The sequence below is a fragment of the Myotis nattereri genome, assembly GCF_964212035.1.
Source record: "Myotis nattereri genome assembly, chromosome: 11".
In the NCBI taxonomy this organism is placed as follows: Eukaryota; Metazoa; Chordata; class Mammalia; order Chiroptera; family Vespertilionidae; genus Myotis; species Myotis nattereri.
Genome location: NC_138086.1, coordinates 68579390 through 68605827, shown reverse-complemented (window position 1 = coordinate 68605827; position 26438 = coordinate 68579390). Strand labels below are relative to the sequence as shown.

The 26438-nt window shown below is 38.3% G+C and overlaps 1 protein-coding gene across 1 annotated transcript in view; it reads left to right on the top strand.

Annotated features, from left to right (window-relative positions):
- RELN (reelin) overlaps nucleotides 1-26438 on the top strand; it is a 432712-nt gene that overhangs the window by 370638 nt on the left and 35636 nt on the right. The window contains exons 42-47 of the mRNA XM_081101781.1: nucleotides 3277-3497; nucleotides 4952-5099; nucleotides 7372-7630; nucleotides 8480-8729; nucleotides 13490-13658; nucleotides 25666-25806. Of these exons, the coding sequence (XP_080957907.1) occupies nucleotides 3277-3497; nucleotides 4952-5099; nucleotides 7372-7630; nucleotides 8480-8729; nucleotides 13490-13658; nucleotides 25666-25806 (1188 nt within the window). The remainder of the gene's footprint in view (nucleotides 1-3276; nucleotides 3498-4951; nucleotides 5100-7371; nucleotides 7631-8479; nucleotides 8730-13489; nucleotides 13659-25665; nucleotides 25807-26438) is intronic.

Sequence of the window (26438 nt, the reverse complement as noted above, 5' to 3'; positions counted from 1 at the left end):
CCGCGGCGCCTGCCTCACTTAGCCTTTGGTCATGTCCACCAGACTGTTGGCACATAAGGCATGATGATGTAATTTGGAAATATGAACAAGAGAAGTGTAGACACTGATATTTTCGCTGACTGGCATTGTCGGTTTAAAATATACCTCCTCCAGTTATAACAAAGGTACAGAACTCAGTCCATCATGTTATTTGTATTCCATGTCGTTTCTATTTCTATGAAAAGAAAGAAAATCCGTTAAGGAGGCATGCCCACTCGCACAATGGTATAAACCTATCTTTCAAGCTGCATTCAACCATTTCTGCAAAGAGAAGAATTTGCCTTCATAGTGGTGTCTAGTCCTTGTTTCAGGAAAAGAATTAACACTCTTCTTAAAAACCACACAGGCATGAATTGCTGGAAGGCAAAAGTCAAATTTTCTCCAACTCAGTCAACCATTCCTTGGTTTGTATTCAGCACAGTACATAATAATGGCACAAGTGCTAGATGCTAAAAAAAATATATAACCCATGTTTAAATGACCCCTTTCTGTGCATTTACTGGCCATTGGGCACCATAAAAAGTATTTTCAATGTTTTCAGGTATAGACATGTCATTTTTTGCCTCCACATGTAGGCAGTTCACATTTGAAGCATAAGTGTTGAGCTTCCACTGAATTTTATTCACATCACCTTTGTGTCCTTTTCGTCTAGAGTTTTTTTGTCTTTAAAACCCCTGATTGCTTTTGCTTTGTACAGTTTCATAATGAGTCAACCAAAACCCCTATTTCATGAAAGCACTGTTGTGTGCTTGAAATTTTAAGTTTACATTTAAAGAACAGGTTCTTTTGAATACCACTGGCTTGGGAGAACAGGCACTGACATTCACCAGGGAGGGTGTCAGTAAGAGATTTTCAAAATAAGATTTCAGGAGAAGACAACCACAGTGAGACCAGGCCCTTCAGCCCATTTATCATAGCGCTTGCAGTTTCTGTGTCAAGGCAGGTGAACAATAATAAATATCCAACCAAGGTGGTTCATTTGTATTCAGAACACTTGAATAAATAAGAAGTTCAAAAAAATCCATGCAGGCTTTTGTTCAAAGAAAAACTCCAGCCATTTCCCTCAGCTCAGCAGTCTGAAAGTTCAAAAGGTAGGAAGTGCTCCTGGCCAAGACTAAACTCTGACAAGTATTTGAAAATAAATTTAATTATGAACTGGCATTTTGGGGGCAGCTTAATATAGTTAGAGGCTTGATATAAACAATGAAGTTGGGGTTAAAACTTGATTCCATCTGCTTTGCTCTCTACTAAACTTTAGAAACCTAATAAAAGCTCCTAATATTGACTTCTAATTTCTGTTTTAAAAAGTATTCTGAATTTGGTTTCTACTATAATTAAAAATTGGACAGATTCACAGGGCACAAAAATGAATATACATGCCATCTCTATATCTGTCTCCTCTGAAATAAATCCATCTTCTTTGAATTGAGTTTTGTACATAATAAAATATACTAAACTATTTCTGGACCCCTGCCTAAATATATAGATTATTCCCAAGGGGCTAACTATCATCAAAAATAAAAGGCAATTCACTTAAAAATAAAAAGGAAAAGTACCTTTGATTTAAAAAGAAATTAAGAAGTAAGAGACATCGGTCTAAAAATAAATCTGATTTTGTCACTCCTCTCTTTAAAATAATCTATTGGGGCTCTCTCTTGACATGGTTGATGATAAACCAGTAGAATAAAATAAGGCTTTTCACAACAAATGCTGTGCAACAAACAGTTACTGAGCATCCACTGTATGTGAAACACTATATGGGGCACCACGAGTGGGTGCAAAGAAGAAAGAGGCATGGAGATTGGCCTCTAGGAGTTCATAGCCATTAGGAAAAATATGCTTTTAAGTACCTACACCTGTGACAACTATAATAATGGAAATCCCGTCAGAATTATGGGAGAGAGAAATTAAAGGACTGGTTATCTGCTGTCTGACTCAGCAAGTTCACTACTTTACCCAAAAGAATTGAAAATAGGTATTTAAGCAAATACTTGTTCACAAATGTTCGTAGAAGCACTATTCACAGTAACAAGGTAGAAACAAACAAATATCCATCAGCTGGTAAATGAATAAATAAGTTGGTATATCCATACAATGGAACATTATTCAGTCATAAAAAGGAATGAAATTCTGATATTTTCTACAATGTGGATTAACCTTGAAAACATCATGCTAAGTGAACAAAGCCAGGCACTAACGGTCACCTATTTTATGAGTCTAATTATATGAAATATCCAGAATAGGTAAATCCATAGAGACAGAAAGTAGATTAGTGGTTGCCAGAGGCGGGGAATAGGGGGACTGCTTAATAGGCACAAGGTTTCCTTTTGGGGTGATGAAAATGTCTTGCAACTCTATAGAGGTGATGGTTGGCTAACACTGTGAATCTGCTAAATACCACTATGTTATGTGCTTTAAATAGTTAAAACAAAAAATATATGTACTTTTGTGTCATGCAAATGTCACCTCCACTTAAAAAACATTGTTATGCAGAATGTAGATAGAAGGTATGAAAGAAGCTTCACCAAGAAAGTCAATATTGAAAAAGTTGCATCCCTGGCCAGGTTAGCTTAGTTGGTTAGAGCATCATCCCTATATGCCATGGTTGTAGGTTTGATCCCCATCAGGGCACATGCAAGAATCAACCAAGAATGCATAAACAAGTGGAACAACAAATTAATGTTTTTCTCTCTCTCTCTTTCTCGTTCTCTCTCCCCATTTCCCTGTCTCTCTAAAATAAAATTTTTAAAAAGAAAAAGTTGAGTCCTAGCTAGTTTGGCTCAGTGGATAGAGCATCGTCTTGCAGACTGGAGGGTCCCGGATTCAATTCCAGTCAAGACCACATACTCAGGTTGCAGGCTCGATCCCCAGTAGAGGGTGTGCAGGAGGCAGCCGACCAATGATTCTCTGTCATCATTGATGTTTCTATCTCTCTCTTCCTCTCCCTTCAACTCTGAAATCAATAAAAATATTTTTTTAAAGAAAAAGTTGGAAGATCAGGTAGAATTTTGACATAGTGATAGAATTGGGAAGGGCTTACAGGGAGCAAGAACTGTATTGGCAAAATCTCATAGATTGAGGAATGGAGCTTGTGTTCCCAGAATTGAATTATATTTTCTGTTTCTTGAGTGTGAGTCAGTGATAGTAACTGCCCACTGCTCATTGATCAGATGTGCTTACTTTGAAGGTATGTTGTTCTATTGATTAGCTTTTGAAAGACTTGTTCCTCTTTTCCAGATCTGTGCGTTTCCGATGGTACCAAGGATTTTACCCTGTTGGCTCTCAGCCAGTGACATGGGCCATTGATAATGTCTATATTGGTCCCCAATGTGAAGAGATGTGTAATGGACATGGGAGTTGTATCAATGGAACCAAGTGCATATGTGATCCTGGCTACTCAGGTCCAACCTGTAAAATAAGCACCAAAAATCCTGATTTTCTCAAGGATGATTTTGAAGGTAATCTCTTCTTATAAATTTTATGTAGCTTTATGAAAGAGCTTACATTTTAAACAAAATTTGTAATTTGGAAGTAATCACTACGTTTCACTCTAATACTTCATTAGTTATCACTGCAATTGAAACTACCCAAGCCTTCATTTAGTTCTGAATTTTATAGGGTTCCATTTTTGAAACAATGGTCAGTGAGAGAGAACAAGACTGTAGCTGAGAAAAACTAAGGTTATTTTCACCACTTTTGCTATCACATGTAATTTCTCATTAATGGTAATTTTAGAAAATATCTATAGAGGGTTAATCTTCTTGGATGGAAGGAAAAGTTTCCAGAGGTGGAAATTCCTTTCATTGCTTTACCACCAACTAAGTAAGCAGCCTCTTATCACTTTCTGTACCTCATTTACCTAGAATCAACATTATATGTGACGATAATGTTACAACATAGAAAAATACATATGATGTAATAATTGAATGTATTCACAATTAAATATCCTTTGGATATGCACTCTGATAAAACTGTGGAAAAATATCCTCATAAGAGAAAGTCCTAAACAAATGTAATAGCTATCTATATTAGTATAGTGAGATTAAAGATTTTTTCCTTTGTCCCAAATTAAAGACTTATTTTCTTTTTCCCAAGTTTCTATGAAATTATTATATTTATGGTTTTAAGGTACATTCTAAAACTACATTTAGGTAATATCAATACAATGGAATATTATTAGACATAAAAAGGAATGAAATACTGATATTGGCTACAACATAAATGAACCTTGAAACATTATGCAAATGAAGTTCTGGAACTAGGTAGTAGTGATGGCTATACAGCATTGTGAATGTGCTGAATGCCACTGAGTTGTTCGTGATGAAAATGGTGGATTTCTGTATTATCTGCATTTTACCACAATCAAAAAAACTGAAGTAAATCTATGATGAATATCTGAGATTTGAGAGCTTGTTTTGAAAAATATTGTTTAATAGGAAATATCAAATTATCCTGAAATTTCTCCCATTACAACGGTGTTAAAGCTATGTAACACTTGCCTGATACTGTCCTCACAGTAGCAAGGGCATAGTGAAGAAGTCTATGGAATGGTCACATACCCTGCCTTACTTTTGTCCTGAATCGCTCTGTGAGTAGCCAGTGTCTTCCTTTGCGGTGCAGAGGAGCAGAAAGGAGGGACCCATCTGGCTGGACCATAGATACTCAGGAAAAGTCCCCCTCCTTCTGTCCTCTGGACCCTTAAATAACACAGCCAAGGTTAAGCAATTCAAACTTGCTAAAATGTTGAAGAGGCCTCTTATCCCAAATCTATGACTTCGATGTTTATGACTTCATATTTTGGAACTACACAAAGCACTTACCATATTCCTTAAAAATATATAACTAAATAAATAAATAAAAATAATATGACTATAATTGGAGTCAGGTAAACCACATTTTTTACCTTTTTCAGGTCAGCTGGAATCAGATAGATTCTTACTAATGAGTGGTGGGAAGCCATCTCGGAAGTGTGGAATCCTTTCTAGTGGAAACAACCTCTTTTTCAACGAAGATGGCTTGCGCATGTTGATGACACGAGATCTGGATTTATCGCATGCTAGGTAATCACTTTGGAATGTTGTTGGAAAATTACATTGTGATGTACAGTGGCAGAACATCATTAAATCAAAAAGAGATCTCAAAGGCAAGGCCTTCCATTGGAAATGCTAAGTTTCTCACACCAACGACTCCATTAAGACACAGTTTACATAATTTACATTTTAAAACTGAAAGAGAATTGTGCAATTACTAGATCAGAAATAAAATACCAATAAGTAGACAAAAGTTAATATCTGGTATGTTATAAGATGGTGACTAAGAAATGGCAATATTTAACTTACTTTAACTTCAGGAAAATAATGTTGCAACTTCTTTATCCATCTTCTACAGAATGCTTTTCATTAGCACTTGGACTGTGTAGAAATTATTTACACCATGCTTAATAGAAAGCCTAATGGAAATACCATACACCCTCGAATTATTTACAATTAACTTTATATCCATTAGCAATTTAAGTTAACAACATTTGAAGTGTAGCCTTATTCTTTATAAGCATTTCTGTCCAATGACTTGCTCATGCACTCTAAGCACTCATTTTCTAAATTGAGCACAGTCCCTCAGAAACAAACATTTAGAACTGGCTCAGAGGATTATGTCCTGTCAAGAAGTGAATCCTTTGATCAGTTGATGAGTGCCAAACACTTAGCCAGGAAAATAAAGAAGACAATATAACATGTGTAAAATGGAACCCTGACCTATTTTTGCAAGTGAACAAAAGAATGATGTTTTTGTTTATTGAAACATTTCAGAGCAAATGAAAATACATCATAACATATTATCCTCCCTTCCTCCTAACTCTTTTATTTATTGAGTTATAAATTTGATTATGCCCCACAGAAAATACAATTCTATCTGTGAGGTAATAATTTTATAGTTAGAGGAAACAAGATGGTATTTATCACCATCCTATTTTAATGCATATGACTTAATTTGATGCTCTTTTTTTCAAATTTATCATTGGCATCTGAGTTCTCTAATTTAAAAATTATTAGGTTTCTCTAAATCTGATATATACTTATCTATGACTAAATTAATAAAACGTTTTCCCAGTACAACTAGACAACATGCTAAAAGTTTTTCTCTGTAAATGACTACTATTTTTATAGATATAAACGTCACTAAGCACTAACCATGTATTTTTTCCATTAACCCAATGTTAAAAGCTCCATTATTTATCTCATCTGAGTAGCATGCTGTGTAGGATTTGCATATATTGACCTCGAAATGCTCTGTGTAAAATCCCAATTTTCTCATGTTAGGAGACTTATACACAGTTAATGGAGATAGGGGAGAAGAGGAACCCATGAAGAATGCATGGTTTTATATATGGAACTGATAACTTTTATTATAAGCCCCAATATATTTCATGTGTGTGACATGCATACATAATTGGCTGTATGCATTGGATTACACATGAATTTTATGCTGCATTACCAGGTAGCAAGCAGCCAGACCAGGCACCAACAGTTTGCCTGCCAAAGATAACATGTGAGCTCGTTTTCATTGGCACCCCAGCTGCTTGCTGCCACTCTGCCCACCTCCCTGCCAGCTGGAAAGGCTGCACTGGCTGGCCGCCACAGTTCTCGATGGCCGGTATCATCCATCGCAGACCCAGCAATAGTCAGAGGTTGGCATAGCCCACCATCACCACCATCCCACACTCATGCTCTCCTGCCCCTGGCACAAAAGACAGAAATGAGGCCCAGGGTTGACACACCTCTTCCAAAAGATATCTGGCCTTTTACAAAGAGGTGTTACAACTGGTGAATTTAAATGTATCTCCCAAAACCAATAATATGAGATCTAAAAATCTACTGGTATAAACTGAGAATGGATGACTTCACCTATAAATGAGGTGAACTCTTAATTATATTCTTCCTGTTTGTTTCGGATACTAAGGACAAGGATCCAAATTTACCTTAAATAGATAACAATACACACTCCCACACCTGGACAATCTTCAGACCCCTACTGTCTTCTCATACAATAGCCAAAGGGTGCAGTGAATGCTCACCTTCCTCAGATTCGCCTCTGTGGAGGACTGCAAAATAGAAATATGGGTGCAGAATTGCCTTTTTACAGATTTCACATTTTATTAACTCCCTTTAGCATTAAAAAGAAAATCAGGCTTTGAGATGATTTCTTTGGACATTTGTTAAGTTGTTATATTCATTAAAGCCATGCACTCCCTGTATTACCCCGAGTGCTTGTGTTCTGCTAATGGTGTGAATTTCTCACTGAAGTAAATATCTACAGTAGTTTCACTCGTGTCAGATTTGTGCAGTTCTTCATGAGACTGGGATGTGGTAAAGGGGTTCCAGATCCCAGGAGCCAACCTGTGCTTCTGCAGTATTCTCACAACGGCGGCCTCTCGTGGAGTCTCCTTCAAGAGTTCCTTTTCAGCAACTCCAGCAACGTGGGCAGGTACATCGCCCTGGAGATACCCATGAAAGCCCGTTCTGCTTCTACACGTCTTCGCTGGTGGCAGCCCTCTGAAAACGGGCACTTCTACAGTCCCTGGGTTATCGACCAGGTCAGTCCCTTTACAATTAACTGTTATAATGTTGTCACTTATCTGAATGTGGCCTGAGATAGCAGCCCCCCAGTTCAGTAGAGAAAGCCCAGGATGGGCAGTTGAGTGACTTGCCCAAGGGCACACAGCTAGATTAGATGTGGCTTTTAGCTTCCTTTCATTCTCTTTTCCTTCAATTGCCTGAGCCTATAAAATAAATGACACAACAGAAGGCCCAGGTCCTGCTCAGAGAAGTTTCTGCCATATGGGTAGAAGGACTTTATCAAGCGTGATACAAGGTTATAATTCTCTGAAAAGGAAAATGTGCAAATTAGCATTGGTGCCACAGGCAGTAACTCCCAAATCCTCTTTCCCAGCCTTTGAAGGAAAAAATAAATAAACCTCCCTAACATCCTATGGACAACTCTAAAGGATCTTCATATATAATAAAATGCGCATCAAATAGAACTCAAAGAACCTGTTAACAAACTGTAGAATCCATACAAAGAATTAAACTGAAGTGCCGTAGGGTACAACTGTCCTTAAATAGAAATTTTACATGAAAAATAATCATGTGTAAGCCAAATTTTGCTTTTCCACATATAGTTTCCAAAGGCACAATTTGGCCCATGAAAGCTGTGAATGGTTTTGTCAATCCTTCCATTTGTTTTCACAGTTTTTCATGGCTTCTTGCCAGATGGCCAAACAGACCACATAAACAAGAGCATTCAGAAAGGCCCCCTAACGTCGTGTTTGCTGTATAATGCCAGTTGTGACCAATCTGACTGCTAAAAACAAACAAAAAGATTGTACTTTCTCATCTCTTCAAGCCGAACTGAAAATTTGTGCTTTTTTAAAATTACATTTCAGATTCTTATTGGAGGAAATATTTCTGGTAATACAGTCTTGGAGGATGATTTCACAACTCTGGATAGCAGGAAATGGCTACTTCACCCTGGAGGCACCAAGATGCCTGTGTGTGGCTCTACTGGTGATGCCCTTGTCTTCATTGAAAAGGCCAGCACCCGTTATGTAGTCACCACAGACATTGCTGTGAATGAGGATTCCTTTCTACAGATAGATTTTGCCGCCTCCTGCTCAGTCACGGACTCTTGTTATGGTAAGTATTGCAGATGCAGGCAGAGGGACAGATGCGTATCAATAGGCATCTAAGGCTTCCTCTATCAAAGGTCTACATTACACCTCTGATTAGTCTGAAAGTAAAACACAGGAGTACTTTGAGTCAAATCATAACTGCATTCTTGAAAAATGTATGTAAATTGAGTTTTAGTAGTTTATTTTTTTGATCATTTTTTATTTTTCAATTACAGTTGACACACAATAATTTCAGGTATTTACCCCAGTGCTTAGACCTTATATAACTTATTAAGTGATCATCCCAATAAATCTCTTACCCATCTAACACCATACACAGTTATTAGGACATTATTGACTTATTCCCTATGCTGTACTTTACATTTTTATGACTATTCTGTAACAACCAATTTGTACTTCTTAATCCTTTCATTTTTTTTTCATCTATCCCCCCAACACCTCTCTCATTTGGCAACAATCAAAATGTTCTCTGTATCTATGAGTCTGTTTCTGCTCATTCATTAATTTTGGTTTTTTTAGATTCAATTTTTGATAGATATGTATTTATTCTGTTTTATTGTTCATATTTTTTATCTTTTTTTCTTCTTCTTAAAGAAGGCCCTTTAACATTTCATGTAATACTGGTTGGGTGGTAATGAAATTCAGCTTTTTCTTGTCTGGGAAGCTATATGTCCTTAGATTCTAAATGATAGCCTTGCTAAGTAGAGTAATCTTGGTTGTAGGTCCTTGCTTTTCATCACTTTGCATATTTTTTGCCATTCCCTTCTGACCTGCAAAGTTTCTGCTGAGAAATCAGCTGACAGTTATATTGGCACTCCCTTATAAGTAACTAACTGCTTTTCTCTTGTTGCTTTTAAGATTCTGTCTTTGTCTTTAACCGTTTGCATTTTAATTATGATGTGTCTTGGTATGGGCCTCTTTAGGGTTATCTTGTTTGGAACTCTCTGTGCTTCCTGGACATGTATGTCTATTTCCTTCACCAGATTAGGGACTTCCCTAATATTTTTTGTCAATATTTTTTAAGTAGGTTTTCAATTTTTTTTTCTCTCTCTCTTCTCCTTCTGGTACCCCTATGACACAAATGTTGGTATGCTTAAAGTTGTCATAGCATATTCTAAGCCACCCTCATTGTGACCAGTTTGCATCCTCTCAATTGTGCATGTACATATTGTACTCATACATACCTTGCACACACTAATGGGCCTATCTTAGGAGAAATAAAAACTGACATTGTTGCATACTTGGACTCTTCACCAGAACTTATAGACCTGGGGCCCTCCTGGTCTTTCACCACCCCAAGCCACTCTTCTTCCAAGGGATTCAAACTGGAATGTTCACAAGGACCTTGTTCTGTATTAGATTCAAAGGGAATGCTGAAATCTGAGGAATTTGATTACTTCAAAGGTCCTACAAAATCCAGATTTTTCATATTTATTAGTTTGAACTTAATGCACATATCTTAGGGGGAATCCCAGAAGTATTCTTTATACCTTATATTCAATCAATCAGCCAAAACTAAACTAAGACAGTAGGAGTGGAACTTGGAAAAGTATAAGGTTCATACCCTGTCCTCAATAGGTACAGTCTAGTCCAGTGATGGCGAACCTATGACACGCATGTCAAAGGTGACACACAAACTCATTTTTTGGGTTGATTTTTCTTTGTTAAATGGCATTTAAATATATAAAATAAATATCAAAAATATACGTCTTTGTTTTACTATGGTTGCAAATATCAAAAAATTTCTATATGTGACACGGCACCAGAGTTAAGTTAGGGTTTTTCAAAATGCTGACACGCCGAGCTCAAAAGGTTCGCCATCACTGGTCTAGTCGAAAGAATATTTCAAAAAGTTAGAATCCAATAAATGACTAAATCAAATGCTCCATGGGATTGTACTGATCCAAAATGTAATGAGAGTTCAAAGGAGAGAGAGATGCTCAATGGATGGTCGATCCAAGGAGTTTGGTAAGATTTCAAAAAGGACCTAAGTCTCAAGTAGCATTGATTGTTGGAGTGGGTTTGAAGGGTGAATGGAGAGGAGGAAAAAAGCCCATGCCGTCTGGCAGCATAAGCAGAGAAGCAGAGGTAGAGATCTCCTGTTCTATGGGGGAAACTGTGAGCAGACCATCCTGAAGGAGACCAGAGTGCTGAATTTAAAAATAGAAAAACACTTTAAGGTCTAAGATACCTACTCCCTCATTAGCATAGGAGGTTAATGAGAACTCAAGGAGTTAAGTTATGACATGGTTTGCCTATAGCAGCGCCAGGACAGAAGCTCTGCCCTATAAACTCAGCCATGTGTGCCTTCTACTGTCGGTTGGTGCGGAGTCTTGAGAGAGACAGGTTGACCTGAACGATAAAATGAAAGAGGGAAGTGGATAAACACAGTTGGCAACACAGTTTAAAAAGTAGCCACAGGAATTTATGCTTGACCAGGTTATGAATAAGAAGGCACAAGTACAGAGGAATGCCTTGGCATGTTTCAGGGAGATTAGCACAAAAGCTGAGGAAGGTGGGGAAGGAATAATCCCAGTGAAGAAGCCTCAGGGGTAATCTCTGTGGGAGGCCATGAAGACCTGAACTGTAGGGCAGGAAGAGAAATGGAATGGGTAAAATCGATACAAGACAATGCAAACAAAAAGGAAAGAAGCAGCAGATCTCACAACTAGGTGACGGTTGAGTATAGAGGGTAAAGAAGAGAGAAGAGTAAAATTTTGAAAATTCTAAATTTTGAATCTAGAAAATGAGTGCAAAAGTTTTGTCATTGATAGAATTTGGTAGTTAAAAATATGTTTATTTATGAGGGGAAATGATGAGTGCTTCTTTAGCTTGGGTGAAAGTAGCTTTGAGTGGAGATATTCTTTAGTGAAGAGGACTTTCAATATGCAAAGCAGGAACTTTGTGCATATTTTGCATGAGAATATGCCAGCATCAGCACCACACAGAATTGAATGAACATTTGTTGAATGAATAAAATCAATTCTGAGACATAAATTGGGCACAGAGTTAGTAGTTGAAGCCCTAAGAGTATAAGAGTATAGAGGTAGACAACAAGACCAGCCCTTTTGGCTCAGTGGATAGTCTGCGGACTAAAAGGTCAATTCCAGTCAAGGGCACATGCCCAGGTTGCAAGCTCAATCCCCAGTAGCGGGTGTGCAGGAGGCAGCCAGTCAATGATTCTCTCTCATCATTGATGTTTCTCTCTATCTCTCTCCCTCTCTCTTCCTCTCTGAAATCAATAAAAATATTTTGAAAAAGAAAAGAAAAGAAGACCAGAAGTGGAGTCTGGAAGAATGTCCATAGTTGGTAGCTGTGTTAGTAAGCACAGGAGTCAGAGGGAAGCCCTTAACATGTTTGGCTCAGTGGATAGAACATCGGCCTGTGGACTCAAGGGTCCCGGGTTCGATTCCGGTCAAGGGCATGTACCTTTGTTGCGGGCACATCACCAGTAGGGGGCATGCAGGAGGCAGCTGATCAATGTTTCTCTCTCATCGATGTTTCTAATTCTCTATCCCTCTTCTTTCCTCTCTGTAAAAAATCAATAAAATATATTTTTTAAAAAGAAAGAGGCAGAGGGAAAATGAGACAGTTGATTTCCCAAAGAAAAGAAAGTATAAAGAATCGGGGGGTGGGGCGGGGGGGAATCAGGGAGTGATCAATAATATCCAGTGCCCTTGGGAGAACAAGTACAATGAAGACTGAGACAGTCCATTGTATTTAACTAGAAAAGGCTGGTAGGCACCTTTGGGTAGCGAGGGATCCCATACTGGCTGTACCTGAGAATTACCTGGAGAGCTTTAAAGCTCCTGACACCTTGGCCATGCCCCAGAAGAGTGAAATCACAATCGTTGAGGGTAGGTCCCTGGCATCAGTAGTTTCAAAAGTACCCAGCTGATTTCAGTGTGCAGCCAAGATTGATAATCACAGCCTTAGAGAAAGTAATTTCAGTAGGGAGGTGGGGGTTAAAGCAGTTTATAAAGTCTTCAGAAGGGAATAGAGAGAAAAAAAATATAAAATGGGGAGTATAAATTGAATATTTCAGAAGAAGAGAAAGGAAAGAAATATCTTTCCAAAGGCCCAGAGCAGATTGGGTACTTTGGCAGAAATTACATGGCTTTCTGATTTCTGAGTATATACTATTACACAGCAGAGCAAGATGTATTTCTGTAACATATTTTATAACTATTAGGTTAAATCATAAATATATATAAATTATGACTATTATGACTATTGCTTTAACAGCTTTGTTATGGTGGTTCTGAAGGTTACTCAGTATAAAGAATGATTCAGTAAATTTTACTTATATTTCATTTGATTATATTCCCTTAAAAGAAAAATTATGTTAATATGGAAAATGTAAAAAATAATAACTAGTGATATACAGAGGGGGAAAATCAAACCAGGAAACATCTCAAAATAGGAAACATTATAAGGGGGGAATCATATTAATATTTGATTGAAATGAATACATAAGTAATTATGGTGTCTGGGTCTAGAGCAGGGGTGGGCAAACTTTTTGACTCGAGGGCCACAATGGGTTCTTAAACTGGACCGGAGGGCCGGAACAAAAGCATGGATGGAGTGTTTGTGTGAACTAATATAAATTCAAAGTAAACATCATTACATAAAAGGGTACGGTCTCTCTTTTTTTTTTTAGTTTTATTCATTTCAAACGGGCTGGATCCGGCCCACGGGCCGTAGTTTGCCCACGGCTGGTCTAGAGACATAAATTTCTATTCAGAATAATGCCTTCTATTTCAGCTATTGAATTAGAATACTCGGTAGACCTGGGATTATCGTGGCACCCATTGGTAAGGGACTGTCTTCCCACCAATGTCGAATGCAGTCGCTATCACCTGCAGCGGATCCTGGTGTCAGACACTTTCAACAAGTGGACCAGGATCACTCTGCCTCTCCCTCCTTACACCAGGTATGGATGCTTCTGTGTGTTGTGAACCCAAATGTGATATACTTTGGCATGTCAGATCTCAGCACAGCAAGTTTAAATGAGATATATAAGATTTTGTTACCTATTGATGGTATTCCCCTGCATGAATTAAGTCTTTCTTGGTAAGTAACATAGAAACCAGTTTTTATGATGACATTGTTTTGTCTTTTCCAAAAATAATAGACTTTTACTTACTTTTAACTCTATATTTTTAAAGAATGACATATGCAAGAAATCAGTGAGCTTCTCCACCTTCATTCACTTTGCCAAGAACAAGTCTTAAATTTAAAACAGGTACACTAGATAGAAAGTACTGGTAGACTTAAATAGACTTCGTTTTCTGCCACTCAGACTACTATAAATATAGCAGTGAGTGGTGTCAGGTAAATGAGGTATTTGCTATCATAAATGTGTTTTAAAATTAGTGTCTGTTTCTGAATTTTTATTTTAAATAATATCTTAAAAGTTATCACCTGGAGCATTTTTATGTGAAAAAACAATTATAAATACTTTATTCATTGTGTCTATAAGAAATGATGGTGGCTTCATTTTAGAGAGATAGTAAAAAGGTAAGTGGGGGAAAAAAGAAATGATGTTGGCTTAATAAAATTGCCTTGGTAAAGGCATAAAGTTAAGTCTAAATATCTGTGTGCTTGCAGCTGTTTGAGTAAAGCAGATAATCCACCTTATCTAGTGGGATGGTGCTACATGACTTTCCTTTCTCCACCTAAGTAAGTGCTAATCATAGGGAAGTTTTAAAATCTGTATAGGAATTCCTGTTCCCTCCAAGAAAATGGCACTCAGTTGCTGTCCTCACAAAAGAAGCAAAGCAACCGATGCAGTTTATGGAAAAGGAGTTATAGTGTGGGCTCATTATTGTTCTCTTGACTCCCCACAAGTGAAGAATGAATAAATCTTCCTAGAACATGACCATAAAATTCAACCATTCATCTAGGGCATAACTTTTCTTAGGATTATCAAAAATGGGCTGGTTTCAGTTACTGACAGCCAAGGGCTGCCCTACAATTACTGGCTCAGAGGTACGAAGCTATATTAACTGTCAGCACATTTGCCAAGTTTAAATGAGATACGTGAGATTTTGTTGCTCATTAAAGGGATTGCCATGCATGAATTATTAAGGTGATCTTAATAAGTAAAATAGAAAAATAAACCTCCATTAAGGCAGCAGTCTTTTTAGTCTTTAGGTATTCTGTGAATTATTACCCAGCTACTTGGTAGCATTTTGCAAATAAGTGACATTCTAAGATTTACTCCCGCTAGTCATTATCCCCTTACGTCTTTTACTCAAGGAAAGTAATTATCCCTCATCTTTTAACCTATCGTTTAATTGTCTCTTACACAGACCTACAAGAATTTTAACCCTTTCAAATTATATTTGAAAAATCTGATGAGAATTTGTTTTCTCTTGCTATTGTATTGAAACTGTACAGTTAATGTATTATACTACTCTCAAAGCTCACACTGTACAATGGTTTTAAAGTCAACACTGCCTTTTGGATAAGTCAACAATATCCTTGGGATAATTCAGAAAGAAACGTGTATGTTGGAGCTCAACTCAGACTCACTTCTTACCATGCTCTTCCACATGCCAAAGATGAGAACAGTGCACCAGGCTTAGAGTACTTTTCCCCAACACAGATTAACATATTTATACTGTATCTGTTCTTATAGCCACTCACTTTTTAAACATGGTGTTTCCTCGTTTTGAGTTGAACTTACTGTCTCAACATCTGTGAAACGTTGAGACATCACTGTTTATGTTGTCCACCAGGACAGAATTGGGAATTTTAGTTTGTAGCTCTTTCCTATAAGCAAGCATGATCTGACAACTTAAAGCCATGTGCAGTATAGGGTGTGGCAATGTGCCAATGTAGGTCTCTCCACTCACTCACTTGTGACCCCAGCCTAGGATCCCAGTATAATTGGTACAGTGGTGGTAAGTCAACTGAAGTTGGTTGTCCACAAATCAACATCAAACCATTAACCAAATGAAATGGCCAGTAGTCATCAATAGTGATTATTCAACCATTTAGTCACTCATTAAATATTTTTAAAGTGTCTAGTTATATGCTAGTTCCATGTGAGGGGCTGAACTCATTCCTGCCTCAAGGTGCATTTAGACCAGTAGGAAGGGGAAATCCCCAGAAATCACAGAAGTAAACATACAATTCAGGTCTGATAAAAGATGGAGGACAGTTGCATGATGCTAAGACATTGCATATAGCCAAGGAATGCTTTCTTGAGAAAGGAAAATTGAGGTAAGATATGAAGGATGCATAGGAGTTAAGTAGGTGGAGAGTAAGGGGAAGAGTGTTGTGTGTAAAGATAATAACTTATAGTAGGAGGAAGCAGTTATTTGAGATACTAGAAGAATGGATCAGAGAAAGAGAGAAGGTAGAGTGAGGTGTGAGGTGGTGAGATCGTGAAGATCATTGTAGGTTGGACTAAAGATTTGCAGATTTGTTATATGAACAATGAAAAGCCTGCTAAAGTGCTTGGGAATAGGGAGATGTGATCAGATTTGCATTCAGAAAAGCTTATTCTAACTGGACAGCAAATTGTGGAGGATAAGAACAGATGTAAGGAGACTTTTAAAAAGACAGTAAGTGCTAGTGGCTTGGACTAAAATGCAGCAAACATGAATAGAGTGGAGAAATTCAAGAGAAATGGAGGCAATAAAAGTGATGTCTTTTACTCAAGGAAAGTAATTATTAAATGGGCGTGGGAGGGTGAGAGAAAGGGCAATGTTGAAGATGACTCCCTGGTTTCTGAATTGTAGAACTAAAGGCACACCGGTGCTTTTCACTGGTAAGGGAACACAGACTAAACACAAGGTACATCACACTCTGCTTCAGACATTGTTCTGTGTGAACATTGTTCTTAATAAACTGGGGTAGATAGAACCATAGTGTGTATTCTTCCCCATATACACTGGTTAAGTTACATCATCCTAGAAGACAAAAAAAAAAAAAATGGAAAGCATTGTGCTTTAGTGGAGGCTCCAGCTTTTCAGCAAGCTTTGAAGCAAGTCATTTCATGTCCCTCAGCTGCAGTTTCCCTGTCTGAAAAAATTGAGATACTTTTACCATAACTAAATTGAGTAAACGTGCATGGAAGTGTTTCGGACATTGTAAGCATTTATTAAAGTATAAATCATTTTTATTTTTTATAAGTTAACCACATATCACATTTGTTTATTATCAGACTTAAAACTTCAGTCAGATTAAGAAGTCTTCCTAAATTAGCTTAAACAAAGTGAGCCCATGGTTACAGTGGGATGCTATGTTTAGTTCCTGTAGGAGGTTACAATATGATTGGGGAAAATGAGAAGTATACCTAATAAACAACTTAAAAATAATACATGCTGTGTGTAAGTTAGAGCTTCACTAAGGAATGGGCTGGAAATGCCGTAGGTATTAAGAAAGGGAAGACAGTGTTCAATGCCAGAGTTTGAGAGGGTTTTTTGGAAGAAATGGGCCCTCAAAGAATGGCTAAGAATTCAGTGGGTAAAAAGAATATTCTAAATTGGGAACCGTGTGAACAGGCCACATGAGCCTGGGTGAAGCACAGGAGTTGCTGATAGAAGCAGAGAGTTCATGTCTGGAAGGTGTGGAAACTTTTGAGTAGAGTTGGGTTAACTTATAGCAAGTTTGAAGCAAGGCAAATGAGTTTAGACTTACAGGAAAAAATGAACTATGGTGGGTTTTTGAGATGAGAATATTCTTCTAAGGAAAAAAATTGGGAGAACAGAGAGACTTGAGTAAGAGGAAAGTGGCAAAGGAATTGTGAGAATGACCGCACATGAAATAACAGGGCTCATGCTATGGCTAACATGGAGGTTATGAGGCAGATATTATAGGGCATTTCAAAGAAAGAATCTATAAAAATCAGTAACAATTTCTTCAATTGCACACATCAAGAGGTGACTCTAAAGTCTGCAACCTGAAAGAGTGGTGAGAGGAAGTGGGGAGAGAGTTAAAGTTTATTCCAGGAGGGATAATATGGCAAATTTAATCAATTGATGCTGAATTAAGTAATATTGCTGGAAATACAAATGCAAACATCCATTTGACAGAGATACAAAGATTGGAGACAAGCAAAGATAATAAATTTGGAGGCATGATCGTAGGGGTGATAGGCAGTGCTGTAAAATTGTGTCAGCTCTCCATAGGAAAATATTTAAAAAGAAGAGAAAGAGCCCAGCCGGTGTCCCTCAGTGGTTAAGGGTCCACTCATTAGCCAAGAGGCCACCAGTTCGATGCCTGGTCAGGGCACATGCCTGGGTTTTGGGCTTGATCCCTGGTAGGAGGCATGCAGGCCAATAGATGTTTCTTTTTCATCAATGTTTCTATCTCTCTCTCTCTCTCCCTCCCTCTCTCTCTCTAAACTCAATTTTTTTAAAAAAACATATTTAAAAATATATATGTAGATTAGTATTTTAAAAGAAAAGAAAGGATACCTAAATTTCATAGCAGAATGAGTGGAAATGGCTATTAAAGGAAGCAGGAGGATGCAGTCATGGAGGTAGAAGAAGAATCAGAATAACATGATATTGAAAAGCCAGTGAGAAGGGAGTGTCAAGAAGGAAGAAAATCCTGAAGAAAAAAGTTTCACAATAAATTTACTAAATTTAGTCAGTGACCTTCAAAAGAACAGTTTTAGTAAGACACCGGAAATAAATACAGCTTGTCTGGCCCCGGAGCCCATGGGCTTGATCGCTGTATTAGTACTACATCTTTATTGCTTGCATGAGAGTTATAGTCCTAGGAGACATAGGAAGGGAGAATGCTAGGAGTTCTTGAGAGAAACTGAAAATAAGATAGGAAGATGCCAAAATCAATTTCATAGCCCCTAACCTGAATCTGCCTCCTCTTCTTTACTGACCCAAGACTAAAAATAACAGGTGGCTCAAGTGGCTTGGGTTCTTGAAATGTCACCTGAGAACCAGGGTGAGTCAGTGGAAGGGCAGGTAACTCAAATCCACCCAGAAAGGTAGAGGGGGAAGCTGCCACTGGAAGGCTCAGGTGTGACTTGACTATTTTAAGTCACAGTTTGAAGATGATCCACTCCCTTATACTGTTCCTAATGACCTAGCTGATACCAGAGTCTTTAAAGATTAACTACAACACTTTGGAAGCCAGGTGGTTTTAACCACAGCATGGAAGCTACTTAATGTTTGCAGGAAGTTGAAGGGAAAGGTGATAAGCACATAAAAGGGCTAGAAGATTGTGGAGTAACTGGGGTGATAAGATGGGGATGGAAGCGGCTATAGCTTTTTGCAGGTAAATAAATTTAGGGAGGGAGGGTATTTTCAATGATATTTCCACCTATTATAACTATAAATGAAGAAAAGGTCATATTCAAAGAAAACCAAATAACTTAAGCACAATATTTACTGAGTTCACCGTGGAGAAATATTCAAGGGAGTTACAAGTTTATTTTTTAAAAGGGAGATTCTTTAAACTTACCCTGGTGTTCTTTATTTCCCTCCATTGTTATGTTCAACTTAGTATCTTTTGAAAGACTTTTGGCAAGCATTCATATTACTGAACACCTTGTTAAAATTTTTCTGTGAAGTCAAGGAAGCTTTGGACTTCTCTTCCCTATCCATCTTCAAATGCATTATTTTGATACTTTAAGCTTTGCTGCTATAACTTGACCAGATGTCTGCTGGTCATTCAGGACTACAGAACATAAAATAATGTTGTCTACTATAAACCATTGTACCATTGATTTTCACATACTGAATATATTAATCGTATTTTGTCATTATGTTAAAACAAATTAAATCTATTTATATTTATATTTATATGGCAACAGAGGCTAAAACTATTTCCAGAAATTCTGCATTCCCTCTAAGCTATCAGTTGTTGAACTTGTTGCCAAAGTTTTATTAGAGAAGTTTGAAATTTGGCTGTACTTTATACATATTGCTATGTGTGGATTCTTCAGAATTGTTAAGATTGTTTTAACAATTAAATATAAGTAATTCTGCATTGAGAATGTATTTTGTCAGTTATAGGAAGCTCCTTTCATTTGAAGGATGGACCAGTGGAGTTGATGCCTCAGTAGGCTTACTCAAAACTGTAGTTTTTATTATCATTACTGATTATAATTATCGGCAAAAATAATACAACCTTATTTTATCGAAAAAGGATATCTCTTCTCTTTTATTATAATCATCCAATCAAAATATTACCATGAAGGGACCACAGATTATTTTGGGCTCATGTTTATCTATTTTACATCCAAACATACAAAATTGAAGAGAATAGTAAACTATACTTCCACATAATCACCCCCAGCTTCAACAATTATCAATTCAGGACCAACCTTGTTTCATCCATAGCACCACTCACTCCCACCCCCATCTTGAAGCAAATACCAGCTATTATATCACTTCAACTATAAATGTTTTAGTATATCTCTAAGAAGGACTTTTTAAAGAACATATTGTTATACCATTATTACACTACAATTTAATAATTTTTTATTCAATACTTACTCAGTATTCAATATTCAGATGTCCCTGTTTGTCTCCTAAGACCTGTTATCGTTTTTTCAGACTAGGATACAAATCAATATAATTGGTTGATCTACCTCTTAAGTCTCCTTTAACCGGAATCCCCCTGCCTGTCTTTTAAGATGAGGACTCAGACACAGGACGGTTATTTGATTTTCCCCACAGACACACAGACAGTGTCTGAACCAGGATTATACCAAAGTCCCCCATTTGCTCTCTTTCAAGGAAGAAAGGCCATGCGGGGTGGCTCCCTTACATTCTTCTATTGCTAACTCTAATGTGCTTCCCGCCCTAGTTCCAGAAAGTTATCATGAAGGATCTAGGTCACCTTATGAGAGTACTTTACCTTTATCACATGTTTGGGGTCATAACCTGTAGTCCAAACACTTTCTCCTCTCATGCCAGTTTTCAGACCTCAGTGTATTTAAGGAGACATTTAGGAGGAAGGAAAATTAAATGACATTCATTCATGGTGAGATCAGTGTTACCTAAAAATGCCAGAGCCTATTTTTTAAAAAATATATTTTATTGATTTTTTTACAGAGAGGAAGGGAGAGGGATAGAAAGTTAGAAACATCGATGAGAGAGAAACATCGATCAGCTGCCTCCTGCACACTCCCCACTGGGGATGTGCCCACAACCAAGTGCATGCCCTTGACCAGAATCGAACCTGGAACCCTTCAGTCCGCAGGCCGACACTCTATCCACTGAGCCAAACTGGTTAGGGCGAGCCTATTTTGTCTCTAGTTCTTGTCTGTGGGTCACGGCTGTGACCCTGTGTTCAGTTTATCTGACCTATGCTTTTCCCAGTTATACACCTGTAAGTGGAATTGCTGGATCATAAGGTAACTATGTTCAACGTTTTGAGAAAGTGACAACAGCTACACCATTTTACATTCCCACTAGCAGTGTATTTGGGTTCAGATTTCTCCATATCCTTGTCAACACTTGCTATTGCTGTGTGTTTTTATCATAGTCATCCTAGTGGGTATGAAGTTGTATCATATTGTGGTTTTGATCTCAATTTCTCTAATGACTAATGATGTTGAGCATCTTTTCATGCATTAATTGGTCATTTATATGTCTTCTTTGGAATGTTCTCAACTTTCTTCTAACACAAATATAGGCTAATTGAGGAAATTTTATGCCAAATATAATGACAGTATCTTGGATAAGGTTTTGAAATGGGACAGACATTGCATTGCCCATAACTCAAACCAGAGGGTCAGAGGCTTCAGCCCTGACATTGACTTGCAGAAGTCACGATGAATACACATGTGCGTACATACAGCAGCAATACACATTGCCTCCAGTAACTAAACAGTCATTCATATGTTGAGGTTATGGTAGATGCGGGATTATTCTGTAGGGATTGAGATAGGGTTTTGAGGGATTTACTGAATGAGAATACAGAGTAATAATAAACCAAGAGAGCCTTGCCTTGTCTCAGTTTTGGGAGTGGATCGGTGTAATTTGGGCACTCGCCCTCAACTTCTTTGTTGGTAGAGCATTGAGCTATGGTTTCTAGTTCTAAGTAATTTATGTAACTCTTTGAGAGTAAAGGAAACATCAGGGAATAGTGAAAAGATTAGAAAAAAATATGTATGGGCCTATCAAGGGCTTTTTCTCCTGATGGTGATGACGACAAGGACTTCATAGATAGAGCCGTCTGGAAGAAAAGAGCAGATTCCGACTCTGCAGTGTGTGTGGAAACCTACTGAAGGTGTAGGAAAGGTTTGCTGAAAGGTTCCCAGGGAGGGCAGTGATGGAAACCATGCTACTGACAGGGACATTTTAACTACTTACCATGGTAAGTAGTTAAATGGATATTTAATTATTAAATGGTACTTAGGAGCACTTTCTAGGTGCTATAGATGGAGAGGAAATGATGTAAATTCAGAAAAGGAGCAAGGCAAGACATTTCAAGGATATAAAATAAAAAGGAGAAATCTGTTCTGGGCTCTTTTCCTCCCAACGCCAAGAAGCAGCAGCTGGTGGTGGCTGTCATTATAAAAAAAAGCTTCAGGATAAATGATGACACCTGCCAAGGGACTTCAGATACTCGTAGGTCGTGGAAAACACGAACTAATTAATTATCACAACACCCTTGGGAGGTGGGAAGTAGCATTTCCTAGTTGTATGGGTGGGTAAGTGTCAGCCCATAAACATCAGTGGTTTGGCCCCTTGACACAGTGGAGCTGTGACAGGACTGGGAACAAAATGTCCTGGCATTTCAACGTCCAGACACGTGGGTTTTTTCATGGCTGCAGGGCTGTAGAACAGCTCAATTGTGACAGCACGGCTGTGAGGCAGCCCTGGGGCCAGGCCCCGCTCTGGCTGGACAGCTCTGCTCTGCGCCTTGATGGTCTGCTCTGTTTTGCTTTGCCAATCTGCTTTGTGCTTTGCTGGTCTGCTCCTCTCTGCGGTGCTGGTCTGCTCTGCTCTGGCCTGAGCTGGTCTGCTTCTCTCTGCTCCAGGGAGGTCACTTTGGTGTTTCGGCTCAGCCAGGGAGGGAGACTCAGTCTTTGGTGGAAAGTTCACTCCCAGACTTTCATTTTTAATTTCTATTCTAATTCATCCTCTTAATGAATGTGTTCCCTTTTCTTACACAATCACATTGGCCAGCGTATGTACTCCTGATTTGTGGGTACATAATTACTAGGTGTAGTTATTCCCAAGGATATAAAATCATCACATTTGAGACGGGACCTTAAAAATCATATACTTTAACACTCTCATTATATATGTTAAGTTACTCCCTGTAGACATACAGTTTTCTGGTACCAAAAATAACTTAGGTTATTCATTTGTCCAGAGCCCTTATTTGAAAATGTCATGGTTAGAGGTCCCCATAAAAGCTATCAAACCCCACAATGCATCTGGCTCTTTTTTAAAAATATATTTTTTTATTGATTTCAGAGAGAAAGGGAGAGGAAGAGAAAAACATCAATGAGAAAAAATCATTGATTGGCTGCCTTCTGCACCCCCCTTACTCGGGAATTGAGCCCACAACCCGGGCATGTGCCTTTGACCAGAATCAAACCTGGGACCCTTTAGTCCGCAGGCCAATGCTCTATTCACTGAACCAAACCAGCTAGGGCAGACCTGGCTCTTAAATCTTCTGTACTAGCTCTCTGTTAAGTGCCTGCCCAGTCTGATTAAACACAACCAGTGATTAGAAAGCCACCACTGCTAGGCAGCCCATGCCACCTCCCAACGGCAAGGAAGTTCTCCTTCCTCTTCAACATCAAATCACTGCCCCGCCATACTGACCCCCAGCCCCTGCCTACCCGTCTATAAGACCTCTCTTATTTCATTTTCCTGACCATTTTTATTGCTGTTAACTGCTTTCAGTAACTGCTTTTGAAGCCCAATCTATAGATGTCACCAACAATAAAATAATAAGTAAGGAGAATTATCTAATAGGAAAATACACATAAAAAGGCACTTTTGATGCAAGGTGAGAGGGCTTTGATGAAGCATATATACTAGTAAAACATTAGGGAAACAAGGAAATTCCATTACTTGCCTACTACCTATAAGCACTGGAGATATAAAGCAATATTTCCCGAAGGAATACAGAGATATTCCCTACCCTTCAGAAGCTTATGTTCTAAAGAAAGACAGAAGAAATATACTAGAGTAAGTTTTGACTTGCTATCAGATTCCAAGCAATGATGTGCTCTGGAAATACGATATTCCACTGTTGTTTATAAGATGTTGCTGAGCATTAACAGGCATGGCTATTCATAAACTTAGTCACTAAAAATTAAGTGATCAGCAGAGTCACGGGGTTGCACAACTGCAGGGGCCTTCATTACATAATTTCCTGTGAGAATGGCGGCCCCTGGATACCAACTCGCTGCACCTACAGAGCATCTGCTAAGTGCTAGGTCACTGTACCTCGAGTGTATAATGTTGAACAAAAGGAATTAACCCTGCTCCCTTATAACTTCCTCTTCTGAGGAGGAGACAGACATTTAAGAAATACATATGCAAATAATCATAGGACTACAGTTTTGGTCAATACTATAAAAGGAAAAGAACAGTTTGCTGTAGAAGAAATGTTAATTTTTAAAAGAATCACAAAGAAAAACTTCTCTATAAGTACCTGGCATTTCCTGAGACCCAAAGGCCACACAGGGATTAATCTGGCAGAGAGAGGGAAAATATGCAGGCAGAGGTGGGAGATCAGTGAGCTTCAAGACCTGAGAGAAGGGGCCATGCTCCAGAGTGAGTAGCCAGGATGAGGGACTAGCTCATGTGGAGCCTCATGGGCCAGGGAGGAGTTTGGGGTTGCAGCTAAATGCAATAGGATGTGTGATAACAGGGAATTAGGTAGATACTTCCCTGCTGGGAATGAAATATGGGGCCTGATGAGCAAGAGGATTGTGGAGAAATCTGTCTGCGCATAGATGCTCAGTGAACAAATATCAAACTGAACTATTTATTTTCAGTGTGAAGATTTTAGTTCTGATCTGTTTCTTTTCTATTTTCTAAACTTAATAGAAATGTTTTCTGTTAGAACATCTTTTGCCCTGCCTGACACAGATATATCCCAGTCAAGTGATTCAATCTGTTAATGACAAACATATCTGAGTCCATAGAACAAAACTTGCTCTGGCTAATCATTTCCTGTTTCAAACTCACTTGAGCCTCAGGCATTTTTTTGGATTCTACTGCCACCTAGTGTCTCTGAAAACATAAGTTTGTGTTTCTGAACAAAACACTCCCCAAAACTGTACAACTCTGCAAATATATTTCTACTTCTGAAATGGAAGAATATCTAATTTGGTTTTATTTATATTGCATTTAAATCAATATAAAATAATTCTAGTCTTATTTATAACCCTCTCTCTTTTATCTGTTCAGTTATCTAGGATTTCACTGATCCTCTGATTTGCACTCCTACAGTCTTAAGGCTTGCATGTGAAAATTCCTCACAGATGCTGTGTGAGGTGGACCAGGATGCCCAAGTATCTGGCCTTCGGGAGCAAGTAGGAGTTAAAGTCCAACTCATAGCCTGCTTCCTAAGTCAAATGCAGAGGGGCAGAGGGGTTGTGGCTGCTCAAGGACTGGCATCTTTTTCTAATTTGCAAATATAAGTTATCTGCAGCCCCGAATCACTCCACAGTAGCCCCCACGCAAAATTCAGGGCTCACCATTCCCTTGAAACTGTTGGTTTTAGGATTAGTTTTAGTTTCTGTTTTTACAAGGCTTATAAAGATCATTGGCCCAAAATATATTCTCAAGCTTTTGCAGTTCAGTTTGGTTTGGTTTTGTTAATCACTTTTGCATAGAACACTGCAATGACGAATGCTCTTTTCAGAACACAAGTGGGGATATCCATGCATTTGTGTTACCCTCCTCCGTGCACCTGTTCAAACACACCAGAACACGTCTTTTTCACCACACCCTTCGTTATAATTCTCTCTTTCTTCAAAGGTCCCAAGCCACTCGTTTCCGTTGGCATCAACCAGCTCCTTTTGACAAGCAGCAGACATGGGCGATAGATAATGTCTATATCGGGGATGGCTGCATAGACATGTGCAGTGGCCATGGGAGGTGCATCCAAGGAAACTGTGTGTAAGTAGATGTGTTCTCTTCCTTGTGTAGAAAGTTCCTGAGTCACATTCCAGCCGGGAGATCTTTCTGAAACTCGTTTATTAGTCATTCCCAAGCTACCATAGGTTATACATTTGTCCTAAAATCTGATGCTGAGCTAACTACAGAGTTTATGGCAACTGAATCTTCATTCTTGCTTGGAGATGAGGAACTGAACAATAGCTATCTTGTCAGGAGAAAGCTGAATTTTAATTGACTGATTTTATTTCCTTCTGTGTTTCTGTGATACACCAGCACCTTGAAATAGACATTTAAAGAAGAGCAGGGGTTTCATATGTTCTGACTGAAAGTAATACATCATTAAGTATTTTCCTCACTTAGGTCTGAATATATGTAATGATATACATTACTGTGGTTTAATTGGTCATCCCATGCTGTTTGCTAAAGAAAGTACATAAATACCTGATCAATTTACCAGGTATATATTTGATGGAGAGGCCTGTTATTTTGTTCTTAGAGATCCTTGGCATCTTTGGAAGGATCTAAACGAGGTAGGGGTGTGTGTGTGTGTGTGTGTGTGTGTGTGTGTGTGTGTGTGTGTGTTGTGTACTACAGGCCTCTGTGCTTTATTTTCAAAGGTTATACTGTTTGAT